This window comes from Bombina bombina, chromosome 5 (assembly GCF_027579735.1).
Source record: "Bombina bombina isolate aBomBom1 chromosome 5, aBomBom1.pri, whole genome shotgun sequence".
Lineage (NCBI taxonomy): Eukaryota > Metazoa > Chordata > Amphibia > Anura > Bombinatoridae > Bombina > Bombina bombina.
This window is the reverse complement of record NC_069503.1, coordinates 566,577,640-566,593,609: the sequence shown is the minus strand read 5'-3', so window position 1 is coordinate 566,593,609 and position 15,970 is coordinate 566,577,640. Positions and strand designations below refer to the sequence as shown.

Sequence of the window (15,970 nt, the reverse complement as noted above, 5' to 3'; positions counted from 1 at the left end):
TGTTTAAAATGGTATGCTTTATCTAAATAACAACAGAAACATTTTGTGTTTTATGTCATTTTAAAAGTCAAATATATACTATAAACGCGTTTGTAACAAACCCGTTGCCATCGCCAGTTGCGCATACATCCTCAAAGGAATGTTGGCTGCGTGAGGCAGCCAAAAGAAGCTGCATCCAGGTGGATTCCGAAAATGGCAGGGCACCACCCTGCCATTGCTTCTTTCACCACCCTGCCATTTTCAGAATCCACCTGGATGCAGCGTAGGCAAACGAAGCATTAAGAAAAAAAACATGCAACCGCCCACACGAAATAACAAAAAAACACGTAACCGCCCGCACAATATCACAAAATATCTTAACCGCCCGTACGAAGTATTAACAAAAAAAACGAAGCACCTGCAAGAAATATTAACAAACATCTAAACCGCCAACCCCCACATCGCAAAATAATAAAGTAATTAACCCCTAATCCGCAAATGAAACAATGCATATAACATAATTAAAATATAAACCCCAAAACCATCAACCCCCACATCGCAATAAACCTAATTAACCTATTAACCCTTAAACCGCCAACCCCCCACATTGCAATAAATCTAATTAACCCCTAAACCGCCAACCCTCAACATTGCAATAAAACGTATTAACCTATTAACCCCTAAACCGCCAACCCCCCACATCGCAATAAACCTAATTAACATATTAACTCCTATTTACTCCTAAAGCGCCAACCCCCCCACAATGTAAATAACTAATTTAATTACTAAGCACCCTAACCTAACAACCCCCTTTAAAATAAAAATCCTAACATTGATTAAAAAATAACTCCTAACATTAAATTACAAAAAAGTTATCTAAAATTACAAAAATAAAAAAGTCTAAAATTACAGAAAAAAATAAACAAAATTATCAAAAATTTAAAAAATGTAAACCTAATCTAATACCCCAATGAAAATAAAAAGCCCCCCAAAATAAAAACACCCGCTAATCTAAACTAAACTACCAATAGCCCTTAAAAGGGCCTTTTGTAGGGCAGCTCTTTTACATGTAAAAAAAGTCCCCCACTAACAGTAAAACACCCCCACCCACCAAACCCCCCAAAATAAAAAAACCTAACCCTAAAAAAAACTAAACTACCCATTGCCCCTAAAGGAGCATTTGTATGAGCATTGCCCTTAAAAGGGCATTTAGCTATTTTACTGCCCTTAAAAGGGCAATCAGCTCTTTTTACAGCCCAAAAAATCCTAATCTAAAAAAAAACACCAAAAAATAAAAAAAATAGCCTAAGATTAAGCCCCAAATAGATGCTCACCGTTCCTGTAGTCCGGCAGAGGTTTTCTTCCAGATGGCTCCATCATTTTCTATCTTCATCCGGAGCGAAGGCAGTGTGGAGCAGAGGTGCGGAGCTGGCTTCCCCATGCATGGACCCGGAGCGGCGGTCCTCAGCGGCGGCGGGCCTCAGTGGTGGCGATCCTCAGCGGCGTGGAGGCTCCTCTTCATAGGATCGTCTGCCGGATACTGAAGATTAAATGCAAGGTACCCCATATTTATTGGGGTACCTTGCATTCCTATTGGCTTAAATGTTGAAATCAGCCAATAGGATGAGAGCTACTGAAATCTTATTGGCTGATTTGAACATGTCATCCAATAGGAATGCAAGCTACCCCAAATTGAATGCGGTACCTTCCATTCAATTTTTAGTGTACGAAGGAGATCAGATGAAGAGGAGCCTCCATGCCGCTGAGGATCGCCGCCGATGAAGTCCGCCGCTGAGGACCGCCGCTCTGGATCCATGCATCGGGGAAGACCTATTCACACTGCCTTCATTCCAGATCAAGATAGAAGATGATGGAGCCGCTTGGAAGAAGACCTTCACCGCCGGACCTCAGGAATGGTGAATACTTATATGGGGCTTAGTTTTAGGCTTTTTTTTAGATTAAGGTTTTTGGGCTGTAAAAGAGCTGATTGCCCTTTTAAGAGCAGTAAAAAAGCTCAATGCCCTTTTAAGGACAATGCCCATACAAATGCCCCTTTAGGGACAATGGGTAGCTTAGGTTTTTTTAGACTTAGTTTTTTTTATTTTGGGGGGTTGGTTGGGGGGTTTTACTGTTAGGGGGTACTTTTTTGTATGTAAAAGAGCATATTGTAATGAGAATATAAACTGTAAAAATATCTCAATAAAATAGTAAAAACATAAAAAATAAATAAATGTGAACAAAATACATAAAAAAGTAGGAAATTCACAATAAACTCCTATACAATGTAATAGACTATACCATATGAAAAAGAAAAAGTAATACACAGACAATTGCCATTGGGTCATGCAATGTGTTCAGCTAGCTCCTAGCAGTGCACTGCTCTTCCTTCAACAAAGGATTCCAAAAAAACAAAGCAAATTTCATAATAGAAGTCAATTGTAAAGTTGTTAAAATGTGTATGCTCTTGTGAATCATGAAAGAAAAATCTTGGGTCACTTTAAAAAAATTACTCAAAAATATCCACACACAAAAAATGGATAAAAAAAATAAAATGAAAAATAAAAATAATACATACTAGCATTTTCCAAAGAACACAGCTTCTTGTTTAACAAATATCAAATGTCTCTGCAGTCACATATTGTATCTGAGCTTTTACTTGGCTAAAAAAAACATTATGACACTGCAGGCATTTTGTGTTACGATCGATAAACTCCTACATTGCAATATTATATACCCTATCCTACATTATCTATTCTCTTGTTGTTTACTTTCCATTTTCCTGCAACTGACTGAATTCTTGGTCCATGGGAGTTTTTTTTTTTAAACTAAAGTGTGATAGCCATTACCGATCATTAATGTTATTTTTGTGAATGGCTTTGCTCCAGGGCATTGTAAAGAGACCAGGAGACTGTTTGCTTTTCAGCAAGCTCCCTAAAGGTTCAGAACAACACTGGCAACAATACATTATCTGATTGCGCACATTTTGCAAATGGATCCATTGCTAGAATGCTTCACAAAAAAGTGGTATTTGATAGCTGTATTCCTGAAGTGAGAATTGAGTTGATTTTTTTTTCTACCAGCTATTTCACTTGAAATACTTCCAAAATACTTTATATTGATTCTACAGCCTTATTTTAAAAGGCAAGTGTAACAGTGCCATAAAACTTACTTGGAAATATAAACTGTGCACTCATCCTAACCAGCTGTCATTTTCTTTATTTGAATTGAAAAGTCTGTTTCCCATTAACTATGGACATGACTTTATATAGCACCATATCTTTTTTTCCCCCTTGTGTAAACGTTCAACAACAAAAAAAATAATGTTTCAAGCAATCAGTCAATTGTGAACGCACAAATATTCCTTTTTTTTACGTCATACACTAAGGACTAAAGACAAGATGTATTTCCCTGCTTTTTATTTGTGTGCAAAAAGAGGGCCAGATTAAAACAAAATTTATGCTTACTAGATAAATTCCTTTCTTTCCTGGCAGGGAGAGTCCATGAGGCCCACTTATCAAACTCTGTATGGAGCTTGAGGGCCTGTGTTTCTGGCGAGTCTTCAGACTCGCCAGAAACACCAGTTATGAAGTAGCGGTCAAAAGACCGCTGCTCCATAACCCTGTCCGCCTGCTCTGAGCAAACGGATAGGAATAGCCACAATTCAACCCGATCGAGTTTGATCGGGTTGATTGACACCTCCCTGCTGGCGGCCGATTGGCCGCGAGTCTGCAGGGGGCGGCGTTGCACCAGCAGCTCTTGTAAGCTGCTGGTGCAATGCTGAATATGGAGAGCATACTGCTCTCCGCATCCAGGGAGGTCTTGCGGACCTGATCCGCACTGTCGGATCAGGTCCGCAAGACCTTTGATAGATAGGCCTCCATGTCTTCATTCTTTACTGTTGGGCAATACAACAGCTGGCCACCAGGAGGAGGAAAAGACACCCCAGCCAAAGGCTTAAATATAAAGGAAAAGGTGGACCCTAATCTTAGGGAACCACAGCCTGCAACACCTTTCTCCCAAAAGCTATTTCAGCCAAAACAAACATATCAAATTTGTAAAATTTAGAAAAAGAATTTAAGGAGGACCAGGTAACCGCCTTACAAATCTGATCCATAGAGGCTTCATTCTTAAAAACCCAGGAAGAAGCAACTTCTCTAGTGAGCTGCTATCAGGAGGCTGCTGTCCCACTTTCTCATAAATTAAGAGGATGACGCTCCTCAACCAGACGAAAGGCAAAGAATGACTGGGGGATGGGGGAAGTGGGAGGGATATTTAAGCCTTTGCCTGGGGTGTCTTTGCCTCCTCCTGGTGGTCAGGTGTTGTATTTCCCAACAGTAAGGAATTAAATTGTAGACTCTCCCTGCCTTTGGAAAGAAAAGTTGATCACTACATATCCCTTTCATAAAATCTGATCTCTGGTTAATTTTTTTAAGCGCTAATTGCTACTGTGAGCACACAGTGGCAATAACCAGTCACTTGCAATGGCTGATTAATTATCGCGCACCCGTTTGCGGGTGTGCAATAATTTAGCGATCCACTTGTAATCTAGCCCAGAATCTATAAGCAATCCGTTGAATATTTTGCCTTTAAGCTTTTTAATCAGTTGTGTTTTGCCATTAAATTGTAGTGGAGTAGATACTTTACAACTGCCCTCATGCTTTGGTAATTGTTTTCTTTGTCATGTACAACTACAATTGCTAAAATAAAATAGAAATATTAATTAATAAAAAAAAATCTGCATAAGCACACATTAAGGGCCTGATTACAAGTGGAGCGATATTTAGCGCTCCTGCTTGAGCGATAACTCAGCTAGAAGTCGTGTTTTTGCGCACATCGAGAAGCACTCATATTACAAGTTGAAAGTCAACTGTTTTCGCTCATGTGCTAACTCAACACACGTAAAAAGCCGAAGTTAGAATATTGTGAGCATGATAAAGTATTCCCCCATGGAAGTTACTGGAGCAAAAAAAACTAACACCCTACTTGCATGAAAACTCAATCGCATATTCTCAAGAGCGCTAACCTGACAGGAAAATATGAATATTTTAAATTACAATTTTCTTTGCATAGACGAAAATATCTGATGTTTTTTGCACAAATATATATTTATACCTATATATAGATGTTTATATATAGGTATAGATATATAAAGATATATATAGGAATATCAATTTTAAAATATATAGAACATACTCTGCTATGTGCAGAACATTGGCTTGTACAGTATAACACTTAAAGGGACATGAAACCCACATTTTTTTCTTTCATGATTTAGAAAGAGCATGTCATTTTAAACAACTTTCTAATTTACTTCTATTATCTAATTTGCTTCATTCTCTTGATATCACTTGCTGAAAAGCATATCTAGATATGCTCAGTAGCTGCTTATTGGTTGCTGCACATAGAGGCCTCGTGTGATTGGCTCAGACATGTGCATTGCTATTTCTTCCACAAAGGATATCTAAAGAATTGAGCAAACTAGATAATAGAAGTAAATTGGAAAGTTTTTTAAAATTACATGCCCTATCCGAATCATGAAAGTTTAATTTTGACTAGACTGTCCCTTTAATTAAAAATTAATATAGCATAAATATGCTTTCACATGTTTTCTTCTACTTAACTGCAAAGGGCTCTAATGCACTTATATATATATATATATATATATATATATATATATATATATATATATATATATATATATATATATATGTCTATATGTGTGTGCATTTGTATTTATGTGTTTACATGTGTATATATATGTCTTTAAATACATATAAACACAAATTAATACATAAATACATATGTACACACATAAATACATATGTACACACATAAATACATATGTACACACATAAATACATATGTACACACATAAATACATATGTACACACATAAATACATATGTACACACATATATATCTTTAGACATGTAAATGTATGTATCTCAATGTTAAAGCCCTTTGCCTGCATTTTTTTCCCTAACACCTGAGACTATTGTGGTTACTTTCAACTAGTAATACGAGCGAAAAACCCGATGGGTGCAAACACCCATGATAGACCCCCTATCGCTTGTGTGTAACGTTAGCGTTCCACTTGTAATCTGACCCTAAAATGGAATTTTAAGGAAACAAACTAAAACATTCTGCATTAAAACAATTTGTCAATATTTCTTGAATGGTATGTTTAAAAGGACTGCAAAGTATCTTACAATGCTAGCATATTGATTATTAAAGGGACATGAAACCCAAAAGTTTTCTTTCATGATTCAGATAGAGAATACAGTTTTAAACAACTTTTCAAATTTTCTATTATTATCTAATTTGCTTCATTCTCTTGATATCCTTTGTTGAAAGCATATCTAGATAGGCTCAGTAGCTGCTGATTGATGGATGCACATAGATGCCTTTTGTGATTGTCTCACCCATTGCATTGCTATTTCTTCAACAAAGGATATCTAAAGAATGAAGCAATTTTTTTTTTCTTTTTTGGCAGTGATGCCTTTTAAAGCAACATTTCCTGACAGATAAGGTAACAAAAGTTGTTTACGTTGGTGTTCCACTATCTAAACACAACTATAACAAGGATTGTATTACTTTCAATCTTTAAACATTTTCCAGGAGGATCACAACAATAATGAAATGCATCACTGGAGATAACATTTGAGATAATAATAATGTTTATCTGATATGTCTCCTCAGAAAACATAGAAAAGTGTTTAGATAATCTACACTAAAAATGATTAGGAAATATGCCCCAATGCTTAAAGGGATACTGAACCCATTTTTTTATTTTTATGAATCAGATAGAGCATGCAATTTTAATCAACTTTCTAATTTACTCCTATTATCAATTTTTCTTCGTTATCTTTATTTGAAAAAGCTGGAATGTAAAGCTTACGAGCAGACCCATTTTTGGTTCAGCAGCTGGGTAGCATTTGTTGATTGGTGACTAAATGCAGCCACTAAACAGCAAGCGCTATCCAGGGTGCTAAACCAAAAATGGTCCGGTTCGTAAGTTTAGATTCCTGCTTTTTCAAATAAAAATAGTAAGAGAATGAAGAATAATTGATAATAGGAATAAATTAGAAAGTTGCTTAAAATTACATGCTCTATCTGAATCATTAAAGAACATTTTTGTTTCAGTATACCTTTAAGACATGTAAACAAGTAAAGTAATAGAAGGAAAAATTAGAATAATAATAAGACATTACATTATTTTTAATATTTTATTTTTTCTCACCTTGCTCCAACAACAAGCTCTTTGTGTTCAGGGTCAAATGACAGCTGAGAGAAGTCAACAGCATTTTCCATTCTGAATACATGTAACCAGGGGGCAATATCTACAATAACATAAAAAAGTTATTAAAATTCTTTGCATTTTAGAAAACGGTTGTGCATTAAAATAATAATATATATTAAATGATAAATGTGCCTGTATTCAGTTTCTGATTTTCACATTTCCAAAAGATGGTAGGAAAGATGAATACAAAAAAATACTGGTCTAGTAAACAATTATTTTCATAAAGACATGCTTTTGATTCTAATATATTAAAATTCTCTTCTTTGCATTAAACGTACACGTATGTAAGGGCCACAGTTAAAGGGACACTGAACCCAAAAAAATTATTTCATGATTTAGATAGAGCATGCAATTTTAAGTAAATTTTCTAATTTACTCCTATTATCAATTTTTCTTTATTCTCTTGATATCTTTATTTGAAAAGCAAGAAAGTAAGTTTAGAAGCCGGCCCATTTTTGGTTCACAACCTGGGTTGTCCTTGCTGATTGGATAACACCAAAAAACAAGTGCTGTCCATGGTACTGAACCAGAAATTGGCTGGCTTCTTAGCTTAGATGCCTTCTTTTTCAAATAAAGATAACAAGAGAACAAAGAAAAATTGATAATAGGAGTAAATTAGAAGGTTGCTTAAAATTGCATGCTCTGTCTGAATCATGAAAGAAAAAAAAATTGGGTTACTTGTCCCATTAAAGTAGAGTAAAGAGGAATGCTGGTTTCAAATGGAACAGTCACCCAATCAGTAGTGGTAGTCGGTCACACAGTTTGTAGATATACAAATACTGTATATTAAAAGATAACTAAACAGTTTAGAAAAGTGTATATTCCATATTATTATTAGCTTTACAATTTGTAATATATCCAGCAGCACTATATAAAAAGTACAATAAATAAAAATAATACAAGCAAATAGGAACAAAAGGATTACAGAGCTGTGAACTCTTAAGAGCTTATCATCTATGTATAAGTTGGACACAAAAGGTGGTGTTTCATATAATACTTAAAATATGTGCCAAGTTTTCAGTTATGAGGTTTGACTCATTCAAATGTTTGGCTCTTTTTGGGTATTATATATTGGGCCAGATTAAAAGGGGAGTGCTAAATATCACTTTTGCAAAAGTGATATTAGCGCTCCAATGAGTAATACCAGCGCACGCTAATATGCATTGGTATTACAAGTTGATCACAATCAGAATGCAAGCTCACGTTCACATTGTTGGGAAGTATTGCGCTCACGAGAGCGCGCTTCCATAGTCTCCAATGGGAGAATCGTTCTGATGCTGTCAGAGACGGCACAGAACTTAAGTGCAGAGAAGGGGGTAAGTAGTGCAGCGATGGCAGCGATATTAAATATATATGTACAGTATATGATTATATACATGCATATGTATGTGTTAATCTGTGTATATACACATGTTAACACATAAATATTTATGTATATAAGCATATACATATATACTTACTGGTAATACACAGTTTTCATAGACCGCAATGTACAGGCACTTTTCAGTGCCATTTTTTTTAACACCCCTCTCCTGCCAACTTTACCCCAAAATATTGCCTACTGCAGTTATTTTATTAAAAAATAAAAATGTTACAATTTTTATTTTTTAATTAAAAACACTACACTGTATTTTGGGGGTATTTAGGGCACATTTATAAAATTAACCAGCGATCGCAGTAACAAAAACTAGCCACTTGTAATTGATGGTTATTTATTGCGCCCGTTTGTGGGCACGCAAACGCAATAAATTGGTGCTCCACTTGTAATCTAGCTCATAATCTATGAATAATCAGAGGAATTTGCAGGGCTGTATTGTATACTTTAAAGAAATGTACTAATTTGAGTGTCCTGCAATACTTTGAATGAAAGATGGGTTTTCTTTTAAGTTATTTTGTTTAGTTTAGGAATTAGGAGGTGGTGGCAGATTTAGGATCTGGATATTAACCTTTAATCCTCAAATTTGACATAAAAATAAATCATGGTAGAATCGTGTTCTTATATTTATATAAAACACTTAGCAAATTTTTGTAAGTCGGCGAAGTAAAGCGGGCAAAAAAAATAAAAAATAAATAAATAAATAAATCATATGTGAAATTACTGAAAGCTACAAATAATCACACCCATACGCAAATATCATATCTAAACCAAATTTAAAATCAGAAATAGTCAACCGCTATGTTTATTAAAAGACCAATAAACTTGATATTTTAACAATGTTTCATAACTGCAAATGTAAAATACATCTGAAAAATGTGTTTGTTTAATTTTCTCCCAGGGAGGTTTTGGTTAATACTTTAAGGCAATTTATGCAAGCCTTTGTTTACTTTTCCCTCCCTACCTAAGATTCTATGGTGCCACATGATTTTAAAAGGTGGATTATCAGTAGGCAAATCATTCTTTGTAATAGTAACCAAGATGTATCAGTGATAAACCACCTTAAGGGTATACAAGCGTGCAGGCTACTCCAGTATGCACATGTGCTTACAGAGTTTGTGCTATATCTGAATATAAGTTTGTGATTGGCTAGCAGGGGTTCTTTTGTTCTCGGGGACAGGGGAATCAGTGAAAAGAATAAACATAAAACAATATTCTCATTTGACAAAATAAAGCTACAATTTTCATTGCAAAATTAATCTTATATATGAAGATTTATAATTATGTAGTTTACAGGGTTTTTTTAGTGTCCCTTTAGATTGGTTTGTTTAAAATATGTTTTCACCCTTTAGAAATGTTCACCAGGTTGCTTTAAACAAGTACAGTAAATAATGCTAAGTCACGGATTATGATATATACACATTGACAGCAATCATTTGAAATTTCCTTTGTGTGAACCGCAGAATAGAGATGTGGGAATGTGTTGGTACATTGCTTAAGAAAATCAAATGTTGGCCAAAAATTGATTGGCAAGTGTCAAATTCAAAGTTTGTTTGTTTTTCTAAATCAGTCTAAATGAATCAACCTTTAAATCTAATATTTGAATGTTCCAATGAATATTTAAAGATTACATCTAAATAATGAATATTCCTTTAGAACAACACTTGGTCATACAAATATTAAGGAACATTTTTGATAAACCATTCATAAAACTAAATTAATATCCTCAGTATCAACTGAGCAACAAGGCCTTCAGTTTTTGTTTGCATATATATCATTTAGATATGGTCTATCAAACATATGATAGAGTTTGAAAATCAAAAAGTATAAAGAGATTAAAGAGATATTAAACAGAAAATAAATACTAAATATAATTATATATTCAAAGAAAAAATTATCCCTTTCTTTTGTTTTGAAACTATATTAGTTGTTTAAATATTGAAGATATAAGTATAAATGTTTAGTTCTACAAAGTACTTTAATTTCTATAAAGTAATGGGCACCTCCATGTTGGAACATAGGTCTTCTCTTTATCTCTTTTGCTTAGGAGAATTAGAAACAGATATAAAACTGTCAATAAAAGAGTGTGTGGAATATATGATTGTTATTTAAATTTGTACATTGATAACCACATAGCAGTTACTTACTCAACTAGACTTTGGGTGGATTGCATTAAAAGAACTTAATAGCACAAAAACATGCTGGGCTAGATTACACGTGGAGCAGTATTTAGCACTTTTAGTCGTGAGTAAACACCACTCAAAGTAATATTTCAGCACGGGTAGGTTAGTGCACGTATTACAAATTGAAAGTAAATTGTTTGTGTGCCAGCAAAACTCGACGCATGCTAAAATCTGGAATTCAGATATTGCAACCGTGTAAATGTTTTCTCCCCGTAGACTTTAATGGAGTGCACAGAACAAAAAAAAACTAAAACTGAGAATTTGCATATCTTACCCAGAATTCCCTTGTGCAATGGTAACATTGTATATGAGGTATTTCTGGGAAAAAGCGAGCGGGGAATCTTTCCTAGATGTGCTAATTTCCTATGCAAATATTTACATTGATGATATTTATATATATTTATATATATATATATATATATATATATATATATATATAATTATTTTTTTTGTAAAATATATATCTATACCTATATATCTATATGAATATATACAGGTATATATATATATATATATATATATATATATATATATGCTGTAGATATTAAATCCTCCCTCCAGTACAGTCCCCTGAGTGCAGACCAATAAGCAATATTCCTGAAAAAAAGGATGCGCTCTCAGCTTTATTGAAAAACGTTACAAATTTTTTTATCTGATGAAATTGATGATCAGTCTCTGAAACGTCATCCAATAAAGCTGACACCATTTGATTGAAAATCCTGAGTGTGCATCTTTTTTTCAGGACTATATATATATATATATATATATATATAAATACAAAGAACATTTTCTGCTATATGAAGTACATTAGAATGTATATATACACACACAGTTGTTATCAAAATCATTCAACCCCCATTGCAAATCAGGTTTATCAAACAATCGAAATAGCTCAACAAAAGTAATGCTTCAAGTGGTTTCCACAAATTCAACTGAAAATGCAACTTTTAATGTATTCTGCGGTCTCAAAATTATTCAACCCCTTCATTGCAAGCATCTTTAGTACTTAGTAGTATCAGTACAGCCTTAATGTTGTACGCTTTGCTGTGTTTTTAATTATGTTTTGTCATGAAATTTTTTTATCACACTACCGCTGCTATCTGGTGCATTATTCACAGAAGAGCTTGCTCCTCTCTTGATATCGGAGGCCATCAGAAGCTTAAGGATATTCCAGTGTAAAATAGGTCTGCCTGTGATGTGACGTCTGGAAGTACGAGCCGACACTGCGGGAGGCGAGTCAGCTGAGCGGTTAAGAAGTCTTGGCATGCTCTTTTAGCACAATCGTGAGCTATACCCCGAGTGGACATTTATCGTTTACTCTACTCTACCTTTTTTATTTCTCTGTCCTGGTGATATTGCACTAAGAGGTGCCTCTGTTTGTTTTTCTCCTCTCCTAGGAACGCCCTTCTTTTTTTGAATCCGAGTAACAGAGAGCTGCTTGGAGTTTATCATCACTTATCTAGAAACCTGTGGGACTATTGTTATTATTATTGATCACTGGGCCATATACAGTAGAACATTTATTTGTATCCCTCTTTTTACTACATTTGATTGGTCTATTGTTGCTAGTGCCCCCTATTCTTTGGTAGTGGATTTTATCCCACATTATTTATGTTTTTCAGGTGCTTCCAACTTTGGATTGTATTCAACAAAATTCCTGTGAGAGAATGAAAAGAGAAAGGTGCCACATAGGATAGTATGTCTGAGGCTCGTACAGGTAAGCACAAACAGATGACTGACCCCCCTAAGGATGGCTACTCACAGTACACGGCGGCACAAAGAGGTGCCTAGCAGGGTGAGACGGAACCAATAGAGTCGTCCGCCAGACTATCCCTGGCAACCGGAAGTTCCAAACGATCGGTCCAATGAGTAGAAGGGTCAAACTCAGGAGCGGAGGGGTCAAACACCGGTGCGGAGGATAAAGTTCAGAGGATATCGATAAGTGGTAATACCAGCAATATGCCACATCAGCCAGTAGGCACTGACCACTAATGATATTAGATTGCAACAGTCCTCCGAAAAGAAGAGTTTAAATGTATCAAATGGATATAGATACACCAGAGCGAATTATGTAAAAAAGGGGGTTTATTAAAAATAATAATAATAAAACACACAGCAACGCGTTTCTCAGCTAATGCTGTTTCATCATCAATCTAACTTTGGATTGTATAAACTAATTTGTTTGAAATTAAGACATTTGCAGGTGCTCCCTCATAAATGTAGCTGATCAGCACTCAATCATACATAATCATGCACTTCCTGTTAGTTTAACTTTCAATTTTAAGGAACAGTAAAGTCAAAATGAAATGTTTGCTATTCAGATAGAGTATACCATTTTAAACAACTTTCCATTTACTTCTAATATCACATTTACTTTGTTCTCTTTGTATTCTTCATTGAAAAGTAAACATAGGTGGGCTGATAGGAGCTTAGGAGAATGCATGTGTCTTTAGCAGTCTATGATGGCAGCGTTTGCAATCATGTATAGCATTGGTATAAACACTGTTGCAAAAACTGCTGTCAGATAGCTAAATGTATTTGCATTCTCCTGAGCTCACATAAGATTACCAATGATACCAAGAGAACTAGGCAAAATGCATAATGTAAGTAAATAGTTTAAAATGTAAAAGCATTTATTTTATTGGCTGATTTGAATTGGAATGAAAAAATCAGCCAAAAGAAATGTAAGGGCACCTTAATATTGCTTAATCTGGGTTTGTTTAAAATACAGTTGCCCTATATAATTTGGACTGTACTGTATGTTTGTAGCTCTTGGTATTTCTTTAGACTTGTTTTATATTTTGTAGCTTATAGATAATTGTTAATCTTCATACCTATATTATTTAATTTGTTTGGATTGTGTTGGGAGTAATAGTTAGTTTTTATTATTAATTGTATAACATTTAGGTTAGCAGTTAACAGTCCTAGGAAAGTACAGAAGAGCTCAAGTCGCCAAGGGATTTATTCCGGAGGGACGGTGGGTTGAATTTTTCCTATAAGGTTTTCGCTCCCACTGGGTTCTTCAGTATTAATGGGTATAAATAGAAAACGGGGCAACATAGGAGAAATTAAAGTGGGGGAATGTGGTGTCATAAAACCAGAGAATTTATCCCTAGAGTGTTCAAGTAGTTAATTCTTAAATTTACAAACATATTTTAAAATATAGACTAGGCCTCTGGCCTAGTCTTTGTCTAAGAAGGACACTCCCATGTAGCCTTTTGATTAGTGTATGGTAGGACACACCTTAAGTGAATTAAGTATACAATGGGAGCCAACAGTTAGTTTGCACACTTTTTATCTTCCTCACCTCCTGGAAGCAACTGATGAGAGAGAGAGAGAGAGAGCATTGGAGGACTGAACTGGCTGAGTATATTAGCATTCTTATACATTTACTTTGGGATAAATTCTCTTGTTCAATTTGTTTAGTTAATATTGCTTAATCTGGGTTTGTTTAAAATACAGTTGCCCTATATAATTTGGACTGTACTGTATGTTTGTAGCTCTTTGTATTTCTTGAGACTTGTTTTATATTTTGTAGCTTATAGATAATTGTTAATCTTCATACCTATATTATTTGTCTTCCAATAAAATAATTTTAAAAAGTGGACAACCCCTTTGGTTTAATATTCTGGTACTAATTACCACCACAAAGTGTGCTGCGGTGACATCATAAAGAAGGATCTGGTGGAAGATCAGAAGAGGACTGCCAAAGAAGATTGAGGAGCATCGCCATTGACCAACCCCTGCCCGCCAAAGGAGCTGGATTTTTAAGTGTACTTTAGTTTTAGGATAGTGCTTTTTTTGTAGTGTGTTGTTGTTTTTTCTGTTTGGTAAAACAATTTTTTTTACTGGTGGTCTTTTTTTCTCGAGGGGTTATCTGTTAGGGAGTTAAGTAGTGTAAGGGTTATTGTGGTGGGGGTAATGGAAGTTTAGGGGTTAAGTAGTGCAGGGTATATTGCGGTGGGGCTTGTGGAAGTTTAAGGGTTAATAGGTTAGGGGGTTTATTTCGGTGTGGGTTGTGGCAGTATAGTGGTTAATAGCAATGGCAGGTTATGTAAGAGTAAGGGCTAATAGTGTTGCAGGGTAGTTTGTGATGAGGATGTGGTAGAAAAGGGGTTAATGGTGTAGCAGGGTTAAAATAGTTGGGGGACATGGCAGTTTAGGTGTTATTAAAATAAGGGTTTTTATTGAGATGGGGGATAGCGCGAGAGTATAATTATTCATTTTATTTTACTTTGCTTCTCCATTGAGGGTTATTATGATATTGTGAATGTGATATCCTGTGTTCAACGTTTTGCGATCGCTACCCGATGAGAACAAATAGTTAACGCTCGAAAGGAAGTGCTAATTAGTGTTCCACCTGGATTCTAGCTAGATTAATTTTGGCTTTTCTATTTTTAACAAGGAATTATGAAATTAAAATCTGGCATTAATATTAGTGTATTTTTATGAACTATAGAAAAACTATACTAATGTGGGGCTCCCAAATGAGTGTGTATATCTTTAATATACATAAAAGGTTTAAAATGGTCCCAAAGGCACCAATATTAAGTTAATAAAAATACTTTACTATGAAATTCAAAGCCTTCTTTCATGACATCAAAACATAAAAATCAAGAGGGCCAACATCTGGTATACAGATAGCTGCCTCTTAATTACACTACAAACAATACAATAAGTAGAAAATTCCAAAGAAAACACTGTCAGCAACTCTATATATAATCAATTCTGACAAAATGGTGTGCAGAGTCAATGGCCTATTAACTATTACTTAAGTGCACACATAACATAAGCAGTAGTCAACAATTACAGAGAGCAAAGACTGTGTTGGAGCTAGATCCAAAGTGGACTTTCCCACTTAACATCAGTGTATTTCAATAACACTCCAAATATATAGCAGTGTTTCTAACTTGCCCCCATCTTACACCACTTGAGCTGGCTGGGGCACCATCCATAGAAGCTTTCACATAGTCCATCCAAATGTTGTGAATAAACCACAATCTCAACAACAGCAGAGCCTATGACTTATATCTGAAGCAAAATGAAAGTCACAATTTGTATTATCCCCTTTGGTAGGGGAGAAACACGTTATCTTGACTTGACTATGTGACCGCTACTATACTCTGCTCTATGA

General features: G+C 35.0%; 1 protein-coding gene across 1 annotated transcript in view; it reads right to left on the bottom strand.

Annotated features, from left to right (window-relative positions):
• Nucleotides 1-15,970, bottom strand: part of SEMA5A (semaphorin 5A) — a 1,142,184-nt gene that overhangs the window by 705,345 nt on the left and 420,869 nt on the right. The window contains exon 4 of the mRNA XM_053715801.1: nt 7,219-7,318. Within this exon, the coding sequence (XP_053571776.1) occupies nt 7,219-7,318 (100 nt within the window). The remainder of the gene's footprint in view (nt 1-7,218; nt 7,319-15,970) is intronic.